Raw genomic sequence first — 27,638 nt, forward strand, 5'->3', positions numbered from 1 at the left:
GCTTCACATGGAGGGCGTGCATATTCTTTTTAAAAGAAAAGAAAGATCTCTTTCTGAACGAAAAACCCATTTATCTGTGAGTATAATTTTCGGCTTACCTTGGGTTAGTTCCCTCGTGCATGTAGACCTGAAAAAACTTGACTTCACCATCAAGACTAGCAGTGGCCAGTGCACTCCCATCTGGAGAGAAAGCTGCATCCATGATGGGCTGGAAGTCAACAAACAACAACAGCCTACATGTATCATCTGTATGTTGTTTTGTACAGTTGTATGTGATTGAATAGTGTTCCTAATTAAAATTCTGCAGGTATGGAACAAGTCCTTTGTACCATCTTTTGCTTAATATACTGACATTTGAATTTTCGTCTTTCACAAAGGTATCTCAAGGTGAATATCATTACATGTAGTGTCTAACTGTACTGTTCCCAGCAAAGGAAAACCAACAGACTTAGGATTTTGGTATGCAAGGATGTCAGGGGGAAGCTAATGCACTCCTGTGTTAATGGTGCAAAATGTACATGTACATGTAGACAAAGGTCTAATGATGAATCTCCTCAGTGGCTGAACTGTAATGAATTCATCATGAATAATCCTCTAGTCACAACTATCATTAACAAACTTCTGGTATCACTTTTCTCGGCAGCATTAAATCGACCCAACAGTTTAACTTCCAAGACGGCTATTCCTGCTTCCTGCTGATGTTTCAATTAATTCAACTTTTAGCTAGCCATGTTCTTACCACTGGAGTTATGTAAATGGCTACCAGTCTTATCTTCCAATAGTCCTTAAGTTAAAGTTTTGTCTCAGCTAATTTAAAGCACTGTATCTATCCTTCTAGTTTACTGCCAAGGACATCGAGAAGCCGAGTTGTTTTTGCCCTTCTGGTTACTTACCTGAGTGTGACTGTTCACAAAAATTTTTCCAGACTGCACAGTTTCTGGGTCTATCGGCCCAATTCCCATATCACGTCCAACTATGTCAACACTCCAAATCTCGGCCTACAAATCAAAAGAGTGTATGCAATTTGGTAACACTGAGAAAGTCTGGGGGCCATTACACCTACATAAGGTGTATTGAGAAGAAAAGAAATACACACTGTTCTCTTCAGTGATATAGCAGTGCTTGTGCAGAGCCCTGAGGGCACATGTAGGTAGCGCAATCACCTCGTAAAAGTCAACAACTGTGTATACCTAATTTATCTGGTTTCACATAAAAAAAAAAAAAAAAAAACGCTCACCATATGATTATAATTCAACTTTCCTAAATGATCATGGATTTCGTCCATGGCTAACCTGCCCATTTTCCCTGATTCTGAGATTTCTACTGATTTTAGCAAGGTGTTTTGATGACTGCTTGGAACATTCTACTGGAAAATTGAAAGTTTAAGCTCCAAAAATAATATTTTGTGACATTTATTTGTCTCTAAAAATGCGTTTTTGTGGACGAAATTTTAGGTGATTTAGGGCAAACTATTTTTTAAAATGAGATACTTTCAAAATATGACTGAATCAAAGCTCACAACCATATTCATATCAGGTGTACTATATGTACATGTACATTCAAGTAGTACTAATCTCAGCGAATACAAACGTAATTAACAAAAATAGTCCTTACACAGCACCCATATTAATTCAATTCAACTTAAAATTGTAAACAATAAGAATCGTACATGATTTTAATCATTCAAACAATAACAATGCAAAACAACTTAACCACAACCAAAGTGCTGCCTATAAGGGGCACACATCACCGTTTACTATTAACAATGTTTTCCCCCGTCATCGGTATGACACAGAGTCAACCATCTGATTGCTGACTTCATGACACTCATAACAGAGACCTCCTTTATGAGTGGAGGACGCTGGTGCATGGAGCACACCACTGCACTTAAATAAAACCGATACCTGCCAAAAGTTTGTAACACAATTCTGCTGATGACCACCAAACATGTTGACTCTGGCATGGCCGAATACATTAAAGGTCAAAAGCTGACGATACAAGTATCTCACCTTCTCATCATGTGTAAGAACGAGTATCTTGGACACATCACTGACGGAGCCTTCAGTTGTGCTATCATCTCCATCTTCGGGGATATACGGGCACCAGATCACACGGTGAAAATCACTCATTTTCGTGCCAGCAGGTCTTGTTACATGCAGGACAAGAGTGGTTCTCACACAGAGTTAAGCAAAGTGAAGATCACAGAACTTAACAGATGAATGATGGCTTAATGTCAAATTATTGGAGATGGTGAGGAGCAAGTGTGAATTTTTCATTTGACAAACTGAAATTGCCTTTTAATAGTTGTCTTGAAGATCATGCTTCTTCAAAGTCAAAGAGAAAACAATTCTTACAAAACCTGTGTAAAAAAGTTGTGAAGAATTTGTAATATTTCTATGTGAAATTTACAGGTAAATAGAAACTGCTGGGTCATTGTTTTGCAAAAATAACGACACCAACTGTGGCATGTAAATATGACATCATGCCATAAAGGAACACAGCCAAGCTGTCAAAAGATTACCTAAAACTACATGTTTATTTCACATCGTAGAGCATGTAGGCATTTTTAAAAAGGATACATAAGTTTCCTGTCTTCATTTTCTTCTATTTCATAGACAAAGAGGTTGCCTATTTCATCCACGGCTGCTAGCATCACTTCATCTGTGTGAGCAAAGGCTATGTCAATCACGCGCCCTGTGAAGTCCTTGAGTAACGCCCTCTCCGCACTGCGACTGTTAATAATGCGTACAATACCTCCACTTTTCCCTACATAAATAATGAACAACTGATGTTACCAAGCAAACAGGGGAGTAAACTCCTACTAAAATTCATGCAGTGTCTCGTTCAATACAGATTTTCAATACAACATGGACTTGTACAATACCACTCCATAATGCATAAAACACTTCACAATGACCTAATATCAGGGATGGGAAAGGTAACTGGAAAAAACAGTGTGAAAATATTATATACTCCGAATGCAACAAGCACCGCCAGTGAGAGAACGAGCAACATGTCTGCTGGGTGTGGAGGGTGCAGGGCTTTACTTTCCACGGGAATCAGATTCTGCCCACGACTCCTGTAAATCAAATTTACAGTAATCTGCTTGGATTCCTGTAAGAAAGTCACAAAAACAACTTTTAAAATGACCAATTGTTCTCAAATTTCCAATTCACACCTATCCCTCCTCTCACTAAGAGGACATACAATCATAAACATTGCCATAATGCGCATTTTGTTCGACTTTTTTTACTTATTATTATAGTTATTTCGAATGGGCATCGTTGTTGTTCGTCATGATAACTTTGAAAACATATAAACACTACAAGCTCTATACTGATGAAAGAGATCAAAATAAATTGTGCAAAAATTTTGAAATGAATCATCTAACCGTTGGTTTACCATACATTGCAAACAAATTCTGTATCATAAACTGACAAATAATGAAATACAGCAGGGGTCGAAATATCTGCTGGCGTGCTGATAGTGAAATCTTTGCCGTGCTGGCGAGAGTTGGGATAAGAAAGTCCAGCAGAGCAGGCTAAATTTTAACAGCAGGGAGGGAAAATAAGGGCTTTAAATGTGTACACAAAGTCTGGTGAATTAGGTCATGGTGGGTAAACAAAGTGGGAGTTTATTTGTCTTTAGTTTCATCAACTGGCATGCTGGCATGCCGGCAAAAGTGAAATAAAGTACATAACAACACGTGCTGATTTCTTGTGAATACTGATATGATACAGGCTATCCCATTGGCTTTGTCCCTGCTGTGGACCAATGAGTGAACTTGTAACAAATTGTCTGAAATGTCGGTTGTGTACAACAATGCAAGAGACGATTGACAGTTACAACACTGGCTACGGTACTGACAGGCTACAGAGGACGAATAAAACCAAAATATATCCAAAACTAATGAGAAGATTGCAATGACATGAACACAGAGCTATGGAAAGGGGTGCATGAAGACATTTTTAAAAAATATTTGTTGGCTATTAAGCAGCAATGAAACAACAAAAGCAGAGGGAATCTGGATGACTTCAAACAGTTTGCTGGTAAATTTAATTGCATCTACACTGGAGTTTTGGAACTAAAGAAAAAAGTTTATTGCGCATGCTATTGTCAAATGACACTTCTTAAAAAAATCATTATTCGTGTCATCAGTAGCCAGTAATTGTGTAAATTACAAAGATAATAATAGTAATACACTGTATACATATCTCAGATCAACCTACAATGTTAAAACTTATTGGTGTGGTGCTTTTTTTTTTTTTTCATCATGAAGGGCCTAACAAATTCAGGTAAGGCCAGTTGATTTCCAAGCCAAGCTGCTGGCCTTTTGATTTGTGGGGCTTATTTCTACCCGTGTATTTTGATATTTATGTCACTGGGAATACCCAAACATTTGTACACCACATATTAAAGCTTGGAATAACTGCATACTTTGTGGTACTAAAGTTGACCAAGATTTTGGCGAATTTCAGCAAAGCGCATCTGTGGGAATCCATTTTGATTCTGATAAAAATTAAAAAATAAAGGCCTGGGGCGTGAATAGAAATTTTTAATGTTTTGAATATGGTAAGATGTACTGAGACACCATTTCAGAGGGTATATTTTGTATTTCACATTGATACATTGTGTGAAGAAAGCCACATAAAGCAATTTTTAATCCCTGCCTCTTTATCTCTTAAATGAGTATGGTTTACGTCTTTTTTTTTCGAAAAATTTGCCAGGCTAATGTGCACACGTAGATACAGTTGCACGCTGTCAGGATGCTGTAAAAGCTCAGGATGCTGTAAAATGGTTGGCATACACCCTGTTCCCAATGCCCAATCATTTCAAAGCTTCTCAGTTACTGCTTGTTGCGTTATACAGTGACGCGCATGTGTTACGTCGAGTTTGTTTTATGCTATCGCACGGCAGTCAGCCAGTTCTATTCAGTAAAGCACCTCCACTGTTCATCTGGACTTGTCTTCTTCATTCTGAATGTAACACTGGTGATATGGAGGGATATGCGTCTCAGGTAAAGAAGTCTTTTGCGAAAGGAAGTAGTAAAGCACTGTTACTGGATCAAGCCCTTAGCACGCTTCGGTCTGCTCAATTTTATTTACAAATTCAAACAAAACTCAAGAGTCTCTTTGGCAGAAAAAATGGATTCCATGAATCCGCAGAAAATTCTCATCTCTGTAATATCATTTCTACATATATATACAAAATATTACAATTATAAGATACACTTCAAGTCAAATACTGGCCGTACATGAGAAGGCCTTCCAGCAACCTGCGCATGGCCGTGGATTTCCCACGGGCTGTACCCGGTTTCCTACCATGATGCTGGCCGCCGTAATATAAGTTTAATATTCGTTGGTATGATGCAAAACACAAAAAACAAATAAATAAATCAATCAATCAAATAATGTCATATAACTGTGCATGCATACCAGCTATGAGTGCTCACCTTTGAGAACATAAGCCACGTATTCACTGGCTCTGTGAGTGGTCACTAGGCTGCCCACGTAGCGCCGGTGTTCCCAGTCATAGTTCACCACAGGCACGATCTTCACCTGAAAAGGTGCAGTGAATTGTACAAAAATCAAAATAACATCAAAACTGTTTAATTAGTTGATATCTATTATCCAGTCAAGACACAGCACAAAGCGAATCTTTGTACGTTTCTATCATGTCTGATTTTTTCATTTTGCTTTCTCGTTTGTCAGAGATTTTCTGTAAGAAAAACTCATTTTCAATTTAACAAATAATTTTTAGTTTGGCTTGTAAAAATTCGAAATCATGTAAAGGCTTTAAAATAATACTTTTGGTATTTTGGTAACATGTAAGTTTGTCTGATATGAAATTAATCAAACTTCACAAAAAAACTCTCTCTATAATAATGTGGATGAATTGCTCAGAGTTAAACAAAATATGTCCTTTTGAAAGCTAAACTTCAAGCGAAATACAGCAGTTGTTAACTGGCTTTCCCTGTGTTTCCCAAGTCCCTCTTACATGCCCCTAAGAGAACAGATTTACAATTGTTGTTTAGGATATTGTGGCGCACCTATATGAATACATTTTTGACTGGTAAGTGGTTCTTGGTTTACAATCCATGCATACTGTCTATTTAGGTATATATATTAGATTAATATTAGCCAACAATGCACTTCAATACTTCAATAATTAGAACAGATTTCAGAACTGAATTATTTTAGTATGACATTTCTGATTCAAACTTAACAACTGAGACAAATGAAGAACACAGAAGAGGACTTTGTACAAATACAGAAATAGCATTGTTGATGAATAAAAGTTCACCTGCTTCCTCCTCTGTCCTCCTAGGGAGCAGGGTTACAATATTTCAAAGTAAAGAGTTACCTTATTGCTTCCAGCAGAGGAATGGCTGACATTACTTGTACTACTAGCTACGATATCCACCTCCTTTCCATACACACTGAAACTGTTCACATTGTCGTCTCCTGTCAGCAAGCTGCAAAGTACCAAGAGCTGGAGATGAGACACTGTTATAAATATTACAGCTGGCCAGACTCACTTGCCGCAGTTATCTCCCATTATACCAGATCACGGTATCATTTTGTCACACCAAGAGGTATTTACAAGGAAAACAACAGATTCACCTGAAACTATTAACTATTGGTCAAAAAGGAGACATTGTTATGAAACTTCTTACAGACATATGAAGAGTAAAAATTCAAATTAAACTGTAATATATAATTATGCTATATACACTGATATCAAATTAGATTGTATGTCTTAAATCCTTCTGAGACTATGGTCTGACAGCAACCTGCGGATGTTCGCGGGTTTCCCCCAGGCTCTGCCCGCTTTCCACCCACCATAATACTGGCTGCCATCATATAAGTGAAAGATTCTTGAGTACGGCGTAAAACACCAATCAAATAAATAAGTAACTTCTGAGAATATGTCTTTGTTTAATTTTTCAATAACTTCTTATTTTATACACACAAGAGAGAGATCAGTTCACAAAGGAAAAACATTTTCTGATCACATGTAACTGACAAGCATAATAAATTGTCACAAAATTCAGCCCCATAGAGTAACAGAATGATCAAACGAAACTCTGAAACTATGAAGCTGAAACTTTCAAATCCAAACATCAAACAAATCAGCTACTTGAAAATAAAAAAATCAACCTTCCATTAGCACAAAATTTAATTTAAAGGCAAAGACCACTCTGAAGTAAAGTATGTATCAGATGAAAGACCATTAAAACAGCTCAGGAATATTGTTGGATTTATCTTCTTTTTTAAAACTTGTTTAACCCAGGAAAATGCATTTGAATATTTTATTCCATCATGGCCCAAGGGTGACATTACATAAGGTTTTTGCTACTTAACACACATTAGACTGCTACATTTCATCATTCAAAATGTATAGATGTAATGTAACGGATACTTTCTGGGTCACAACATACCACTGTAGAATCTTTTAATACAATTTAACACTTCTAAAAACTATAAATTCAACTGTTTTCCTGGACAGTTTTTCAAGGTCTTTCATATGAATAATACTTCATTTTAGAGTGGTCTTTGCCTTTAAGAAAATTCTGTTTACATCTACATATAGATAAACTGCATAATTAACATACATACATACATACATACATACATACATACTTTATCAGAAAGGCTTGAAAGGAAAGAAGAAAACTTGATGACCTACATCTGTTGTCTGGGTACAGAGTTGTACATAGTCTTCATCAGCTCAGTGAGTGTCTGTGCACTGGAAGCATCACCTGATCCCTCATGGGAGCTAGCAAAACAAACACAAAATATGCAGAATATCACCACTATTACTATCTCAGTTTGGCATAAGATCTATCTCCTCCTCCTCTGCCCCCCCCCCCACCCCCTTCCAAATTCCCACACTTTGTTTGCTACTCATCTGACACAGCTTTTAAGATCAGTATTCACACATCACTGACTGAGAGTTTCGAATTCAACAAAGGAATCACCCAACTTAATACCTCCCTTCAGGTCCCATTTTTATGGTGGCCCTGCCGTTAGGTGGGACCTCTAAAGAAATGACTAACAGCACGTTTGAAAGTTGAGGTGGCATAAGCTAGATTAAGACCTACCTTCAGGACAACTTTACCTTCCCAAATGTACAACAGATAGCTTCTACGACTATGTATATGCGAATTCCACCTTAGTTCAAAAAAGCTGACTATATCACACGTCTCAACTTTTCCGTGAGTTTCACTGCTGTCATGCTTTATACATTCTCCTACCTAGAAAATAGTTCTCAATGGCTTGAAATAGCCTACATGCTGCATACTTGAACAGGGGAGGTCCTGCTTCTTGTAGTTTCATGCCTCAAAAATATCATATTTACATATTTAACTCAAGCAAAAAGTTATCTATATCTTAGTAATGTACCTGGCATAGAGATAATATAATTTAGAGCATTTTTATCTTTAATTCTTGAATAAAATATATAAAAATAACACCTGTTCAAATTGAAATTTCCATTCTTTGTTGCTCCATGGAGACTGCTTAGGGAGGATCCTGCAAACAGAAAAAAATATTGTTCCACATTCTGCCTAATCAATACACGTACTGATACACGTATTTCCACTTCCTGACTAGTTTCTACATCAAGCAAGGCTATGACCCTTTGTGATATAGATGTTAATGTCTTTACAACAAAGGTCAAGGTCAAAGACTTTAAATATGGTTTTTGTCCTTCGTGGACAGAGGGTTAGCCTGAAATGTGAAAGAGGGTATCCAAACATCACTTTTGGAGGCCATTTTGTTAGAGCAGGTTTCCAGATTTCATTTTCTCCTATCTCTTCCATGTTAAAAGTGCAGAAAACAGGGTGTCCTAATTGCACCAGTTTTCTATTTCACCGCTCTGCTTGGACAGGTGGATGAGTAGATGGCTAACCCGAGGTTCGTGGATCTACACTTTGGATAATTCTGACAAACTACTGGTGGTGCAACAATTGCAGGACACAACAAAGTACAAATAAGTTTAAAACAATGGAGAAACTGATTTCTAAAATAGGTGGAACGCCAATTCTGACCTTGGCTAGTTTCTTTCTGCATAGAGTTCACATACAGCAGTACAACCAAGCATGCTGGATAGATATAATGGTCTGTGTCTTCTGTGCTTAGTATGATAAAGTTATGTTTTACAGTTAGCATTAGTTTGTGCCACTTACCTGGTGCTAATGGGTTACACGCCCCTGAGCTCAATTTTTTAAAAAACAATTGAGAATTGAGAAAATTGTCTATTTGAAATACATGGACCTTATTCAAAAATATCCAAAACTGGTCATGTTGGAGTTCCATAAAATCACATTTATGTACAACTAATGGTGTACCGTTTGTAAAAATAAGAACTGGGTAATACTTAACTGCATGAGCACATGTGGCAATCAAGTTTCATTTCGTGAACACATTCCGATATTTCATAAAAGCATCGTTGACATAGTTGCGCATTGATATGTCATATACATGCTCTATATGCACACAGCTTCCTATTGTTTTTAAGATTACTAGAAACATTGCGGGTGAAATTCCAAAAGGCCATATACAAAGGCATACATGCACTGGGACGGGCAATATCAGAAATAAGTCAGGCATAAGTTGGTGACTTCTTAATCAGCAACCAAGCACTCATTCAGCATGATAAATATTTTTTTGAATAGTATGGACAAGAACAAGGATAACACCTTTGGCTATAATTTTGTTGAAATGAAAACAAATCAGACCAGTTTCATCTGCTACGACAAGTGAATCAAAGTAGTCTGACATCTTGTTTTCCTATTTTCATTATTCGCCGCCTGTACATGGGGCCTTAGTTGTGAGCAAGTGACGGATGACTGGGTGTTGAGTACCTATCACAACGGGTGTCAAAAGCTACTGGTCTCCACAGCGATAAAGCAGACAGGGTAATGCCCTGTTAAACCTGGCGCACATACTGGAAGTTGGGGTCAGAAAACACTCCATTCGCCCAACGCTCGTGCGCGAAGATCGTGTAGGTCCAGGGTTCTAACCCCAACTTCCTGCATATGCGCTAGCACCCCCAACACAGAACTCACTGGAACATGTTTCTCACATAGACCCTATACCTCCTAGGTGTTACGATGAATGTCAGAATTTTAAAATAGCATACTGTGTACATCTAGATGGACTAGCATTGTTATTAGCTCATCGCCTTCCTTTCTGACATCGACTACTTGTTTTCGTTTGTGTTCTTTTACTTTCATTTGTTTCCATTTACTTTCATTATCTGCATTTGCTTCCAGTGATGTCCATTGCTCACAGCTGACCTGTGTTTCTTGATATGCAGCCACAACTGTGCAATTTGGTCATGTTATTACTGACAGAATTCTAGAGTTTAACCCAACAGCTTGAACACTTTCACTATCTTATGTTAATGCGTTAATTCACCTGTTGATTTGCCAACATTTAGCAACTCTTTCAGGAGCTGACTTGCATCTGAACTGTTCAGGGACGACGAAGCGCTTTGGTGGGCATCCATCCCAACAATCACGGGTAAAACAGTTAAAAAATACCTCCTCAAAATAGAGATAATGACTAGTCAATCACTTGGTGCGGCTCAAGAGCCAAAACAGTCAACACAGAATCTGACAGATGATTTTTCACGCGGTAAAAACGACGACCATGCTACATATTCTCGGTCAAATATGGCGGCGTTCAGAAAAATCTCATTGGCACGAGAATTGATAAATAAACAGACACAAAAATAGGAATACGTAAAAATTGAGGTCCTCAAATGTTTCAAGGAAAACCATGTCATTAGTTAACAAAACAGAAAATTTTTTACATTTATTTGCTTAAGCATAGTCTCGCAAAATTTCAGATCCTCTGGGTTTGCAAGACATAAAGTTAATCCAGAGTTGTCGTTCCTGTTTGTACACAAATTGGCCATCGAAACACAATCTCTCGCTGATCCTTTATTCCACCGGAAAGTCTACTGACGGTACGTGGAAAAATGTTTAATACAAAACAGCAACAATAGATAGCAGTGATATTGTAGCCATTTAAAGTGCCCAGTTGTTTTCTTGTTCTACTGTTTAAACCGGCTCGCGTGCGGAAACCATTAACTTGAAAGCTAAGCACTAGTAAGACTCACCAGATGGGTACTATAAACTCCTTGTAAAGTACTTGCTTTAAATTATTTATTATCATTATTAGTTTTTTTTTTATAGATTTTTATAAATCTATAAAATCAAATGTTTGAATTCTATGTTGGGAGTCGTGCTCCATATATGTAGCTCTAGTGTTTATATTAAATATCTTGTTCGATTTTTCTTTAAAGAGAAAAGTATACATGAAAATAATTTTTGTATGGTGGGTACTTGGGGCCATGTCTTGGTATACATTGTCTTTGTGTAATGATGACACAAACGAGGATGTAACACATGTTTAATAAATATATTTGCACTAGAATTTGGTCTTTTCAACTAGCAATTTTGTTGACCATGGGCTTTGATCATGTTTATATTTTTAAATAAATTAATGCACAAGTATCATAATTCAGATCAAATGCATGTGTTTGGATATAATCAACACATTTACAGTCTAATAAATTTATTAGACGTGCACCACAGCCTTATTTTTAGAACACTACTTTTGGTAAGACGATATATACCAAAAAGTGGTCCCAATCACCCATCATACAAAAATACTTTCAAATATCCTTTTCTCCTGAAAGGAAAAATCAAAAAAAAAAAAAAAAAAAAAGATATTAAAGGCCATATTTGCAAAAAAGTTTTCACGCTCTTTCATCTGATATTGGGATCATTTTTATGTTTTCCTCTGCTTTAAGGCCCTTCATACCGGTCATGATATTACAAATTCTTTTGTGATTTCTGGCTGATGGGTTCGCTATGTTTTGTAGACTGTAAACTTGCTAGTTTTACATAACTTAAATTTTGTTTCGTTGATAGGTTGATCGATCAATCTGTTCTACTGTCTGTCAGTATGTCGTTAAGTCAGTTGGTCAATGCAACTCCACCCCTCTGCCCATCCGTTCATCCATTCGTCCGTCCCTCCATCAGTATATCTGTTCGTCGGCCCGCCCGTCCTTCTGTTGGTCAGTATAGGTCGACCAGTCGGTTGATCTGTCGATCGATCAGCCTGTCCGTCAGCCTTTACGCCTGTCGGTAAGTAAGTCAGTCATCAGTCAGTCAATCGGTGGGTTAGTCAGTCGGTTTCACAGGCCATACTTTACACTTTACATTTCTCTATATCTGTGTTTGCCAGTTTCTTTCTGTATCCACTAAGTAAATATGTATAGCTTCCTGCGCTAACAACAACTGCAGTTGTTTTGCATGCACGTAGATATATCTAACCAGAGGTGACCACAGGTTAGATCTGGACATCTGTTCAGATACATCCATCTGTGAAAACACAGTTAAACGTTTAAAGGCAAAGACCACTCTAAACTGAAGTATATGAAAGACCATTAAAAACTGTTCAGGAAAGTAGTTGAATTTAATATTTTTTTCAGAATTTTTCTAACTGAATTAAATTTTGTTAAAAGATCAGATTTTACGGTGGTCTGTCGTGTCATAGACGGTATAAATTATGTTACATCTATACTTCTTTTTTCCAACTCATGTAGCCTTCCTCTCAGGCCGTATGTGGGAAGGTCTGACAGCAACCTGCGTATGGCCGTGGGTTTCGTCCGGGCTCTGCCCGGTTTCCTCCCACCATAATGCTGACCGCCGTCGCGTAAGTGAAATATCCTTGAGTACGCTTAATGTGTGTTAAGTAGCAAAAACCTTATGTGATTTCACTGGTCACATTGTGGCCAGAAAGCCTAGGATAGAATAACATATTCAAATGCTTTTTACTAGGTTAAACAAATTGTAACAAAAAATAATAAATAAAACCAACTTTTTACCCGGACAGTTTTTAATGGACTTTCAGCTGATACATGCTTCACTTTATTGTTTTCTGTGCCTTTAGTATTTATTACACGAATGTATCCATAAAAACCTATGAAAAACTTCCTCCAGGGTTTCTTATTAAAATGATGGGGCCTCGGTGGCCGAGGGGGTTAGCACACCAGCGCGGCGCAGTGACCCAATAGCCTTCCACCAATGCGATTGCTGTGAGTTCATGACCAGGTCATGCTGGCTTCCTCTCCAGCCGTACGCAGGAAGGTCTTGCGGCAACCTGCGGATGGTCGTGGGTTTCCCCCGGGCTCTGCCCGATTTCCTCCAACCATAATACTGGCCGCCGTCACATAAGTGAAATATTCTTGAGAACGGCGTAACACGCCAATGAAATAAATAAATAAATAAATATATTAAAATGCGCCAGGTGTTCGGGTAAAAATTGTTTAAAACAATCAATACCCGCATAGCCCTCAAAATGACACGTCTTCATATTCAGGTATGGTGATGTTGTGTGGTGAGAACCACAGCTGCCAGAGGCCCTGGCTCTCTCTTATTGCGTTAATGCGCTGACTCGTACGTGCTATTATCAGGCCTTTGCCAATGAGATCGCTTGTTCAAATCCATCTCTTGCTGATCCAAATCCGGCTTTAAATTGGATGGGGTTTTTTGGGTGCCCTGTCAAGGGCGGTGGTTTTCTGCGAGCACTCCGATTTCTTCATCCATAAATCTTAGTTGCCGGACCGTGATGCACGTCAGTGAAAATTTCGCCATTTAGCACAATCAAGTACATGTACGTAAATATATATAAAGAAGTGTTTAAAAAAGAACTTCCTGAATGTAAATACATATATAATTCATCTCCACCCTCGATCTGTGATCTGGTTCCAGGCTGAGTATGGTCAATCAATCAATTCAATCTTTCCTTGTATAAAAAGGAGCAAAGACAGACATCGTTTGTAACAACATCATGAGTTTATTTCCCAAGACTGAAGACAGCAGAACGAAAATGTAGGAAAAGTGCATATGGAAGTGTGACCGGAGGCTCAGTATTCTCCATTGATTGTGTGTATTCCAGGGCTAGTGACGATTATCCACGAATCCGACTCGCTGTCAACCCGAGCAGGTTTCCGAGGTCGGAAAAATGTGCTACAGCGCAGACGGTCTTATTCGGAAACCAGCCATACAAGTTCGTCTTAAAGCCGCAACATCTCAGTGCTAGGCTTTTATAAATCTATATCGAAACGAAAGAAAGTGCATTCTTTGTGTTGATTTAATTCTGTTTTCTTCTTTTTTTTTCTTGCAGAAGTAATTTAACATGGTGACAAACTGGCTAATTGAAAGGGTATGGATTATGACAATAAATTACTCCACAATTGTATAGGCTATTTAAAAATGATTTTTGAGAACCGGTTGATTATTTACCCAAGGGATTTTCTGTGCGTTGAACTGTGAAATTTTACAAAAAATGTGGCTATCGAAAGTTTGTTGAAAACATACACCCTTCCCAGGTACAAACCACGCCCCTGTAGGTCACCTGATAGTACTAATAAACCACTTCCAGGCTGCCGCGTGCTGGACCAAGACGCTGTACATCAATGTTGATGCCTTGTCTAGGATCCAGCACCACATCAACCGGATGTCCTGGGACCGGACTCCCAGAAACTCCGGGTTCCCGTACGGGTCGACCCTGGACGACCAGGCCAGAGCTGACGCCGGAATGTTTAGTGTCGGGAATGTGACCCCCAGGGCGAGCCGGATCGCCTCAAACGTCGTGGCCGCTGGCCCCAACAGAACTTGATGGAGTCGCTCACTCCGTGCGTTTCCCTTACACGGAAAAAAGACATGGCGTAGACAAAACATGTTTTTAACGTTGATCAGTGAGTTATTTTTGTGTTGACTAAACATATATAGTCCGTGCAAAGGCTCTGTATTATTTTCCATTAAGCTATTCTATAATACGAGATTTAAAAATATATCATTCAGCAATGATTTTTGTTATATTTTTTTATATATATAAAACCTATTACAGATTTTCATTTTATAAAATTCAAATGTGAAAATCGAGGCCTTAAATGATGGAATCTATCTGCGACCAATCAAAGGACAGATGTTTTGGAAGTTACGTGTTTGTATGCATGTGGTTGCATACACAACTGTGGTACAATACACACGAGGAAGACTCACCTATTCCTTACATGTCTGATAAATATTTTCCCATCGTAGACAGGTGGTTTGAGCAACAAAGCCCTGCAGAAGTTGTTGTTACGGACCTACAATATATAAAGGCAACACGGCTAAAATATTGGTTAATAATATATGTGTGAATTTATGTAAAACAGTAGCCAATGAATATTATTATAGGCCTACATTTCTGATGTTGACAATGTTATGGATACCAATAAAGTCAAATCTAAAAGATGGTCAATGCTTGGTCTCCAAGAAGAACTTATGTTTTCTTGGCAGGGGATTCTTGCCACTCGAAGATGCGCTTTTCTGGAATAGAAAACATGCATTAGGCCTAATTATATGCTAAAGCTCCGATTTATCGCTATAGTATACAAAAGGTTAGCTATGCGTTTGGTAAACGTTTCAATATAGACTTAAGGGAACCAAAAAAAAAAAGTCACAGAAGACCACATTTAAGACAGTGTATTCCCGGTTTTACTTTACTACCGTACTTTACTTACCGAAATGAAAGACCTTGCTGGCTCAGGAGATTCGCTGCCAATGTCAGTGCTTGCTTGTCGCAGGCTCAAATCCAGCTCTCGCTACTTCGGGTGTTTAGGTCAGAAGATTTATCGGATGTCTGACGAAGGGTAGTGACCTACTCCGCGCACTTCTTCCTGAGACATAAACCTGAAAGCCGCTATATAAGTGAAACATTCAAGAGCACCGTGTTTAAAAAAATCACATCAGAAAAATTGCCACTTACTTTTTTCCCCTTTTCCTCGAAGCGATATCACTTTTAAATATTTTCTTCGTAATGGCTTTTCTGGAAAAGAAATTAAAATTGAACTCTTTGATTTATTTGATAGTTGCAAAACGCCAAACTGAGGAATTATTCCCTTGTACGATGGTCAGTTTTATTGATGATGTCAAAAGCTGAGTGCCTGGAATAAACCAATGACTTTAGGCAAGTTAATGATACACTTCCCCCGCCTGTGACGTTTACAATTAAACATCCACGCCATATTGGTGGTAGACGATGGTTTCAACGAATGTAAAACTTCACAAATGGTCCCACAAGCACCGTCTATATACCCTATATAGAGGTCTGTTGCCATCAAGGCCCCACAATGAGAGTAGGGAGAGAACAGCAATTTTCAAATGAACTAAGCACTGAATAGCACAAAACTCTTAATACTGCGAGCCTAGTAATAAATCACAATGAAAATAATCAAAACTAAACCTTAGAAAAATGACACAATCCAGTTTACTTAATCGTCTTAATCGTTTTGTGTCCTTCGTGTTTTTATTTATTTATTTGATTGGTGTTTACACCTACCCAAGATTATTTCACTTATACGATGGTGGCCAGGATTATCGTGGGAGGAAAGCGGGCAGAGCTCGGGGGAAAAACCCAAGACCATCCACAGCTTGCTGGCTGAACATACCACGCAAGACCGGAGTTAAGTGTCCTTCATGTATACACTTGAGACCATGTGGCAGATCTATATTAGCAATGCATGTATAGTAAAACGGGTTTTCATTCAGAAGTACCTTTCACTGGTTTCAACTTGAGAAAAACATACAGATACCAAGCCAGGGTGAGCATGGCGAACTCTGGATCAAAGTAACCTGTAATAAAGAAAGGTAAACAATTTTTACAATTTACAATTGATCCTGAGTGCAATCAGAAGTTTTTTGAGGAGAGATTCAAACATATAGAGTAAGAAAAATAGAGAGCAAAGAAAACTTTGGTTAAGTTGCTTAACAGTAAATATATGAAATCCATTCAGAGAATATCATTATTAATTAATTATATATGCGGGTCCTTTTACTAAATAACCAAGTTAACAATCAGATGTATTGGAGAGAATAGGCCATGGCTTTTATTACTAAAAGTACGTTATTATCTCATGGTGATTGAATCCCCGTGGGTACTGATCGCCACCCTACGGGACACACTGTACATCCGTCCCCGATACCAGACTGCGAAATCGGGACCACTGGGAACCGGATAAAACATCAGCAATCTGGTTATTCCTCCCACAAATACCCTTTACTGTTAAATTGAGGTGAAGACACCCCAACACAAATGCCGAACTAAGCTTATCACTCGTTAAGATTTGGATGTTTGGGATTTCCAACATTCAGAAGACCAACACCCCTGAGACCCGCGCTAACTGTTAAAAGTTGTAACTGATCAGATGTCAATCAAAATCTGTCGCTGAAAGTACACTTACCATTAAAATTCCTAAAAAAATCGTAGCCACATAGAGAGATCATCCTTAACCCCAGTGTTAATCCGTACAAAATGGTTAGGTCAAGTTAATCCCATTGTAAGGTCTATCAGCATCTGCCTTAGCCAAGATACAACCAACTCCTAGCTCTTGAATAATGTCCAGGGCTCTATCAAATTTTGTGTACAAAGTTTAGAGTTTAGGATCTATAAAATCACTGACTGAACCCCCCTGTTAATATGTGATGGATCATCTAAAATTTACCAGGTTCTTTCTTTTCAACAAGGCCAAGGGGGAAATTCGAAGGGTGCTTATGGGTTGATCCATAAATGGGCCAGCTATTCTTCCAATTTTTGTTTCTTCACTTTTTTTTATAACTAGATCTGGATTTTTCCTTGCCGACTTTACGTTAAGTGATTCCCTGGGGTTTCCAGGCCCTGTGTAACACAAACTGAAACCACATCTGAAGTCTTGAAGTAACTCTTGTTTGATACCGAAAAGTGGGTAGTTCCTTAGCCTATTCTGTAGAATGTCTACTTTAACTGGACTTTTTGCGAATTGAAACAGTTGGTTGGGTCTTTGGTTAAGTCGCATTTTTGTGTTCAGTAATTAACGAAAAGCGTTGAGATGGGATCATAAACGTTAGCCAGAGTTCTGCATTAATAGTATCTCACGAATTATTAGGATGTCTTGCCTGGCGGATTCTGGACTGTTCATTATACAGCCTATAAGCTTCCTCTCTCAACCGACTAACTGCCGTCCGAATAGTGTGCATGTATTTCAGAATTTCCTAGATTTTATGGTGAAATCTGGGCAAGTAAACGCTGGAAAATATTAAAATTAAAATATTAAAAAAATGAAAGTCCAGGCTCCAATAGAGTCAAGTTTTGACATGGATGGGCGAGGTTTCATTTCGAATTGTCCACTACTATTAACCTGCACCGATGCAACTCTAACGTGTACCTCAGTTCTTGATCGCCTTTCTGTAACAAACCCAATTCGATGTATTCGCTGCGCCAAATTTTTTCGCGCAGGAACACAGGGACGTGTGTAGAGTCACATATACTCACTAGTTAAGTGTATTAGGTGGATCAAGTGAAGGAAACATTGAAGATGTTATATGAACAGGATTTGTGTTTCGAAACTCACCTGTGCCCGGTACGGCAGAGGTTTGCCCCGCTATTGGGAGGTCATGGGCAGGAAAGGTTATGGGAATCCCAGGAGGGGTCGTGACCCAGACCGCACGCAAAGCAGCATGGCGTCGTGTCGAGGTGGGTGGGCGGCGTGACGTGACTGCCCTACTCGTGTACGGGATCGCCGTGATCTACCAAATAAAAAAACACAGTGAGAACTAACGAAGACAGCAACAATTAATCTAACCACAAAGCCACCTTTATGTGCGAAAAAAACAATCCCAGACTGCTCAAGAACACAATTTTTTACAAACTAATTTTTCGTCGAACTGAACGGCTTGCATGAATTTTGGAAAGAGGCCGTTTGACCTATATTGCATCGCCACGTAGTGATTGTGCAGATTAAAGGGCGATAACTCTAGTGACCTTGAGTAAATAACAACAAACACCCGGCCGCCACACAAGGAATTAATCGTGTTTATTCCATAAGAGATAAACTTATCATTATTTATTTATTTGATTGTTGCTTATCACCATGCAAGATTTTGTTTTACTTATTCCAGACTTACTTTACTTATATACTTAATGGTGTTAAGTTTTATGGATAGATGAAATCGGACAACCGACCTTTGGCAGGCTACTGACGAACTTTCCCTCATGTGAACATGGATTCTTTGGGGTTTGCCAAGTTAGATTTTGAATTATCATATCGCCACGATGTCTGAAATGGTGTCCTTTAACTTTTAAGAGCTCCAAATGTTGAGGACAAACCAAAGGTTGTAGCTCTAAATGTCAAATTCCTATCATGTGTTCAGCAGAAGATAGACACAGAAACGAGCACGTTTTAAACAAGTTCATCAACGCCCCAAGTCTTATGGACAAAAACTCTAGTTTGTTAGTATAGATGCCATAGTTAGTAAAGATAACTCATGTTAAAACCGTACAATGCTTAAATTATGTTCTCACTCATTATTAAAAAAGATATTTTTGAAAGCCATTGTGACATATAGGGATACACTTACAGTAAATGAGTTCAGGGGAAGTGACTCTGAATCCATTGTTTACACCCCTAGATTTATTCCCCCTGCCAACCCGTTACAAAAATAGGCATATTATTTCCGACAACTTTTTTGTTTTATTTTGAGCACTCTGGGAGAGTTACATTTGTGTAATTACCAAAGTTTATATAGGGGAAGCTTCATTTTAGTGTTAGGTCATGTCTGGTGCATACAAACGCCGCAAGTAACGGGATATCTGTTTTCACTTTAGTCCGTGTCCATAAATGTTGTGTAAGTAGTAATTTTAATAGGCAACTGGGATGACGTCATCGGTCGAGAAAACTATGTCTGTAGCGGTCGCTGCATTTGCAGATGCGGTGGGGGAAATAAAACGGCTTGTTTGTCTATTTACAGGTAATGTACACCTTGAATTATTTTTTAACAATATTGCAAAACGTATTTTGATGAATCTTGTTTCAAGTTTAAGTGATGAGTAATGGAGATTTTCAGATGATGTAAGTGTAGAAATCCAGCTATCTACTAGCGTGTTCACATGTCGCGCGCGTTAACTGCACAAAGCCTAAATGTAGAGTGGACCAACCATAACTTTTTATTTTGACAGAAAATATTTTCTTGTAACCTATACGAAACAATTTCCATTAGCAGAGTAGTAATATTTCTTAAACATAGTATTTATTATAGAGTAAATGAAACTCACAACTCCAATATATGGCAAACCTGACGTATTAAAAATCTACGGAAACCCGTAGGCCTACACATCATACCTATGCTACCTAAATGCCGTAGCCTATATGTTTTTGTAATGCTAGTAACGATCTTAGAATAGTATGGAATTAGTCATATTGTTTTGAATGTATGGAAGCACATAACAGAACAATATCAAAAGGCATGGTTTTTGAACATATTTTATTATTTTCATTTGTCCATTTTCCATCAAAGTAAAAACGAAAACTCTAATTGGATGACGCCATCGCTCTATCGAACTATATTCGTAGACGTTGCTGTATTTGTTGATGCGGTGGGGTAATAAAGCGCTATGTTTGTGTGTTTACAGGCCATTACAGACCTCTAGTTCCTCCTTACAACACACAACCCCATCCCGGAACAAGGAGACATCATTAAATTTCGTGAATAATCCCAGGTAAAGCTGGCATGATCATAATCATGGATGGCAATGGCTTTAAAGTGAAGCAGCAAAAGCAAAGAGGAGCATAACCATTTCACAAGCATTTCAACTATTCAAAGCTGACTATCTTGAATGTGCAGTGGGGAAATCGTCATTTGCTTCTCTTCGGCCAAAATTTGTGCTTCTTAGATCACAAATGCCACACAAATAACATGCTATTTTTGCTAGATGGTGCATAGAAAGTGTCCGTCCATACTATTATATTCGAAAGCAGTATTCTTCTGTGATACAGAATGGGAGGCATGCATGCCAAGCCGTTGCGATATATATACTAATGGAAAACCACTTGACAGATGGCTTGGATGATAAGAATGGTAATCTTGGCACGCAGATCCATACCAAGTTAAAGGCCAAAAAGAAGTCAAGGTCGATGATGCAGTGAGAAATATCCGTAATCAATTACCAAGGTTCCTGTGGTAAACTGTCTCGTTTGTAACAACAAGATCGCAAGATCGTATGTAACAACATGATGAGTTTATTTCTCAAGACTGACAGCAGAATGAAAGTGTAGGAAAAGTGCATATGGATCTGTGTGGTCGATGGCTGAGTATTCTCCCCTTAATGTGTGTATTCCAGGGCCAGTGACGATTATCCACGAATCCGACTCGCTGTCAACCCCAACAGGTTTCAGACATCGGAAAAATGTGCTACATCGCAGACTTATTCGGAAACCAACCATACAAATTCGTCTTAAAGCCGCAATATTCCAGTGCTAGGCTTTTATAAATGTATATTGAAACAAAAGAAAGTGCATACTGATTTAATTCTGTTTTCTTTTTTTTTCTTGTGGAAGAAATTTAGCAAGGTGACAAACCGGTATGGTCAGCGGAAGGCTAATGGGAAGGGTATGGATTATGACAATAAATTACTCACTCGACAACTGTATAGGCTATTTAAAAACGATTTCTAAGAACAGGTTGATTATTTACCCAAGGGATTTTTTGTGCGTTGAACAGTGAAATTTTGCAAAAAATGTGCTATTAAAAGTTTTTTGAAACATACACCCTTCCCAGTACACGACCAATGGCGTAAGGGCCCCAGCGTGAACCATACAGGACATTAGTAACCTGTTCGGTATGAACCACACCCTTGTGGGTCACCTGATAGTACCAATAAGCCACCTCCCGAAGGCGGCAGCGTGCTGGACCAAGATGCTTTATATCAATGTTGATGCCTTGTCTAGGATTCAGTACCGCATCATCCTTATGTCCTAGGATTGGACTCCCAGAAACTCCGGGTTCCCGTACGGGTCGACCCTGGACGACCAGGCCAGAGCTGACGCCGGAATGTTTAGTGTCGGGAATGTGACCCCCAGGGCGAGCCGGATCGCCTCAAACGTCCTGGCCACTGGCCCCAACAGAATTTGATGGGGTCGCTCACTCCGTGCGTTCCCCTCAAACGGAAAAGAGACATGAAGTAGACAAAATATGTTATTAACGTTGATCGTGTGTTAATTCTGTGTTGTACATACACAGTCCGTGTATAAAAGCAAAGGCTCTATATTATTATCCATTAAACTATTCTATAATACGACAATTAAAAACACATCATTCAGCAATGATTTTTGTTGTCGTTTTTTCATATGTAAAACTTATCACAGACTTTAATTTTATGAAATTCAAATGTGAAAATCCAGGCTTTAAATGATGGAATCTGTCTGCGACCATGGAAGCGACAAATGTTTTGGATGATACGTGTTGGTATGCATGTGGTTGCATACACAACTATGGTACAATACACACGAGGAAGACTCAACCTAATTTGAACTTTGATATGGAATTCATGCCTGGAATATTCGTTGTCTGCCCAGCATCATTGAAAACTGATGACCGCTTCTCACCTGTGTGTTACCGGCTTTATTTCTTATATACCTTTGTCTGTGGCAGTTAGTGTTAAACGTTGTTTTGGAAATGGATCTTGCGATTATCGACTTGGAACGCCTTTCACGGACTACGAATGGTATATGAATGTCGGACTTGACGCTTATATTTACATGTTTGATAAATATCTTCCAATCGATGACAGGTGGTTTGAGCAACAAAGCCCTGCAAAAGTTGTTATTACAACATGGACCTACAAGATATAAAGACAACACAACTAAAATATTGGTTAATTATATATGTGTGAATTTAAGTAAAACAGTAGCCAGTGAATATTATTATACGCCTACATTTCTGATGTTAATGTTAAGGATGCCAATAAAGTCAAATCTTAAAGATGCTTGAAGTCGCCAAGAAGAACTTACATTTTCTTGTTTTATATTGATGATTAAGGTGTTAAAACTTTCTGTTATTGTATATCTACAAGTTTTCTTAAATATTCTTTGTAAATTTTTCTTGTATATTACGTAGCAAAATGTGGATTAAAGACTTGAATCGAAGGATTAAGAACCATCCCAGGGATACTGACGGGTAACCAAGCCCAAGCCGAACAAGGCTGACAGACTTAGTTCAAACTTGTCTCGAACTTGTATCTGAGTTAACATGGATAACCGAGGCTCATCCAATCAGTGAACGAGGCAAGTATCTTTAAAAACCAGTTCGGCATGGTATAAAAGACCGATCGTTCTGGCTGAAGTAACTTCATTTCATTACTGATTGGAAACCCTGTGTTGTTTAGGTAAGTAAGTCAGATACTGATTAACTCGCCAGCTCTCATTTAAGATTATGTTTTATAAAGTACAGTATACAACACGTATACGAATATACACATTTATACCGCACATTATTGTTACAATTATGGCATTTGTAAATTTTGAATTATATATATATATATATATATATAAATCAACTTCATTTCATTACTGATTGGAAACCCTGTGTTGTTTAGTATTTCAGGCCATTACCATTATAACTCGGTCCGAACTACAAAATACTTGGCAGCGATTCTTGCCACTCGAAGATGCGCTTTCCTGGAATAGAAAACATACATGTAGCTTTAGCATGCCTAATTGCATGCTAAAGCTCCGATTTATCGCTGTACTATACGAAGGGTTAGCTATGCGCTTGATAAACTTTTCAATATAGAGTTAGGGGAACAAAAAAAAATGTCACAGAAGACACTGATGGCAGTTTATTCCCGGCTTTACTTTGCTACCGTACTTTGGAAATGAAGGATCTTTTTGGCTCAGGTGATTCGCTCATTCGCTGCCAACGTCAGTGCTGGGACCAATGATGTCGCAGGCTCAAAACCAGCTCTCGCTACTTCGGGTGTTTAGGTCAGAAGATTTATCGGATGTCTGACTAAGGGCGGTGAGCTACTCCGAGCACCTCTGTTTGGTCAGACAAAACCTGAAAGCCGTCATATAAGTGAAACATTCCTGAGAACCGTCATAAAGAAAATCACATCAGAAAAATTGCCACTTATTTTTGTCCCCTTTTCCTCGAAGCGATATCACTTTTAAATATTTTCTTCGTAATGGCTTTTCTGGAAAAGAAATTAAAATTGAACTCTTTGATTTATTTGATTGTTGCAAAACGCCAACTGAGGAATTATTCCCTTATACGAAGATCAGTTTTATGAATGATGTCAAAAGCTGAGTGCCTTGAAAATACCAATGACTTTTGGCACGTTACTGATACACTTTCCCCGCCTGTGACGTGTACATTTAAACATCCACGCCATATTGGTGGTAGACGATGGTTTCAACGAATGTAAAACTTCACAAACGGTCCCACAAGCACCGTCTATAAACCCCACATAGAGGCCTGTTGCCTTCAAGGCCCCACAATGAGAGTAGGGAGAGAAAATCAGTTTTCAAATGAACTAAGCACTGAATAGCACAAAACTTAATACTGCAGGCCTAGGAATAAATCACAATTAAAATAGTCAAAACTAAACCTTACAAAAAATGACACAATTTAGTTTACTTAATCGTCTTGATCGTTTTGTGTCCTTCGTGTTTTTATTTATTTATTTGATTTGTATTTACACCTACCCATGATTATTTCACTTATACGATGGTGGCCAGGATTATGGTGGGAGGAAAGCGGGCAGAGCCCGGGGGAAAAACCCAAGACCATCCACAGCTTGCTGGCTGAACGTACCACGCAAGACCGGAGTGTCCTTCATGTATACCGTTGAGACCATGTGGCAGAACTATATGAGCAATGCATGTATATTAAAACGGGTTTTCAGTCAGATGTACCTTTCACTGGTTTCAACTTGAGAAAAACATACAGATACCAAGCCAGGGTGAGCATGGCGAACGCTGGATCAAAGCAACCTGTTATAAAGAAAGGTGAACAATTTTTACAATTTACGCCTGTTTTTGCTGACTTTTAGTTTGATTCTTTCTTATTTGTATGTTTATAATTTGTAACTTTTATTTCTGTTAGATGTTAATTTATTTATTTTCGTCAGATTCTTATATTGACATGTAATAATTTTCATCAATGACATTAAATCTCAGGTTTGTGGTAAGACCTATAGGGTAAGAAACAAAATAAAGTGCAAAGAAAACTTTGGTCAAGTTGCTTAACAGTCAATATACTAAATCAAGAAGAGAATATTATCATTAATTATCATTTTTTATTTATTTGATTGCTGCTTATCAGCATGCAAGATTTTCTTTTGCTTAATCCGGATGGTGTTAAGTTTTATGGGCGGATGAAATCGGACAACCGACCTTGGGCAGGCTACTGACGAACTTTCCCTCATGTGACCCTAAATTCTTTGGGGTTTGCCAAGTTAAATTTTGAATTATCATATCGTTACGATGTCTGAAATGGTGTCCTTTAACTTTTCAGAGCTTCAAATGTTGAGGACAAACAAAAGATTGTAGCTCTAAATGTCAAATTCCTGTCACGTGTTTAGCAGAAGATAGAAACAGAAACGAGCACGTTTTAAACAAGTTCATCAACAGCGGTGTCCGAAATCTTATCCGTGAAAAATTCAAAGATTTTGCTATAGTTTGTTAGTATAGATGCCATAGTTAGTAAAGATAACTCATGTTTAAACCGTGCAATGCTAAAACTATGTACTCACTCATTATTAACAAAGATAAGGGTGGTCTTTGCAACCCACTTCAAACCAATAAGTAACAAAATTATCGGCCATGTATTGACGATCTTCATCCTTGACGGAATACAGGCACGTCACTATCAACTAGAATTCAGTGTGTATGTCGAATGCGGTATATTTTTTACTCCCTTTGGGTGGCGTTAGTGTAAAGCAGGATCTTGCGCCATTGTTACGTCAAAATACGATAGTTGCTCAACGTTTACAATGTTGCAGAGTGCTATATTAGTTTCTGCTGTAACGTCGTTCTGTCTTTATTATGACAGAATAATGATAAACTCGGAAACGAACGTTTGACGTCAGTAAAATGGCATCAAGATCCTACTGCAGGGCGTTTGACAGGTCCCCATTCATCATGACTGACATATCCTCAGTTTTTCAGATGTATAACCGTTACTGTTCTGTTTGTGCGTAGCTTTGTGAAGCCACAGTGGTATATATTGCAATGTCAAGTCCTAGCGTCGAAGCGTCACAAAACGCTTTCATACACGATACCCCATGTTGACAGGCTTCCCCTGCTGTGAACGTATTACTATTTATAAACGACCAATTCTAGGGCCAATTCTGACATTTAAGGTACGAAGAGTGCTCCAGGGAACCAGACTATTTGTCGCCTTGCTGCCAGAAAGGCTGATACTGCTCAATAGGCTTCTTACTTAGCTGATATTGGACATCCTAACATGATTAAATAAAGATGATGTTTACAGACTCTCGTGAATGACGTAGTCTATATTCATGTGAACATACAGAGATACAAGACAACATATATACAGTAAGAGAGTGAGTTTGATAACGATGTAAGAACCTACATCGAAACGTCACCAACACAATAAATCCAGGAATTGTTATCCATAAGTAATGCCTCTGTCAATCTACACCATCCCAATTTCTAAATGCCTCTGAAAGAAGCTATATCCATGTAGCAGCAACACTGGCCAATTATGAAACGCCGACAGGGGCAGCAACACCTGACATATGTCCTCAAACATTTGGGTGGGAAAAATGTAAAGTGGGGAGGTTCTTGCCCGTCAGTCTACACAAAGGACTGACAGTTATTACGTGACTGTATGGCTTGACGTTATTTGTCAGTGAAGTTTACAATATATCGAAGCACGAGAAGAGATGACAGCACAAAATTCGCAGAAGCGGAATTTTTGAAAGCCACTAAATTTTGTGAATACAACCAGGTAAAGCTGGCATGATCATTATCACAGACGACAATGGCCTTGAAGTGAAGTAACAAAAGCAAAAAGGAGTATGACGATTTCAGACGCATTTCAACTATTCAAAGCTGACTATCTTGAATGTGAAGTGGGGAAATCGTCATTTGCTTCCCTTCGGCCAAAATTTGTGCTTCTTAGATCACAAATGCCATACAAATAACATGCTATTTTTGCTAGAGGGTGCATACAAAGTGTCCGTCCATGCAATTATATTCAAACGCATCATTCCCGTGTTTGTGATACAAAATCAGAGGCATGCATGTTAAGCAATTGCGATATATATACTGATGGAAAACAACTTGACAGATGGCTTGGATGATAAGAATGGTAAGCTCGGCTCGTATCAATGACAGACAGACGCAGACCGATACCTAGTTAAAGGCCAGTAAGAAGGCAAGGTCGATGATGCAATGAGAAATACCCGTAATCAATTAGCAAGGTTCCTGTAGCATGTATTCATTAAGGGCAAACAGCCTCAATTTTATGAGTAAGATAAAAGTAATTTGCAAATTGCAAAACAAGCATATATCCGCATAATGGAATTGCATGAAATGACATAACGCATTCATATTCAGGTATGACGATGTTCATATTGTGTGGTGAGGAATACATCTTCTGGAGGCTCTCTTTTAAGGTTAATGCGCTGACTCGGTGTGATTATCAGATCATTGGGCAATGAGGTTTATTGACGAATCCGGCTCGCTGTCAATCCGAACGGGTTTCCGATGTCGGCAAAAATGTGCTACAGTAG

General features: G+C 38.5%; 1 protein-coding gene across 1 annotated transcript in view; it reads right to left on the minus strand.

Moving 5' to 3' along the window:
- Window positions 1-10,618, minus strand: part of LOC135475225 (enhancer of mRNA-decapping protein 4-like) — a 30,802-nt gene extending 20,184 nt beyond the window's left edge. Inside the window, exons 1-9 of the mRNA XM_064755038.1 lie at window positions 10,425-10,618; window positions 8,477-8,534; window positions 7,690-7,779; window positions 6,364-6,475; window positions 5,453-5,558; window positions 2,580-2,766; window positions 2,010-2,172; window positions 894-998; window positions 99-208 (exon numbers count right to left, since the gene is read on the minus strand). Coding sequence (XP_064611108.1) covers window positions 99-208; window positions 894-998; window positions 2,010-2,172; window positions 2,580-2,766; window positions 5,453-5,558; window positions 6,364-6,475; window positions 7,690-7,779; window positions 8,477-8,534; window positions 10,425-10,515 — 1,022 coding nt within the window. The 5' untranslated portion in view covers window positions 10,516-10,618. The remainder of the gene's footprint in view (window positions 1-98; window positions 209-893; window positions 999-2,009; window positions 2,173-2,579; window positions 2,767-5,452; window positions 5,559-6,363; window positions 6,476-7,689; window positions 7,780-8,476; window positions 8,535-10,424) is intronic.
- Between the last annotated feature and the right edge of the window lie 17,020 nt (window positions 10,619-27,638).

Source organism: Liolophura sinensis, chromosome 9, assembly GCF_032854445.1.
Source record: "Liolophura sinensis isolate JHLJ2023 chromosome 9, CUHK_Ljap_v2, whole genome shotgun sequence".
Lineage (NCBI taxonomy): Eukaryota > Metazoa > Mollusca > Polyplacophora > Chitonida > Chitonidae > Liolophura > Liolophura sinensis.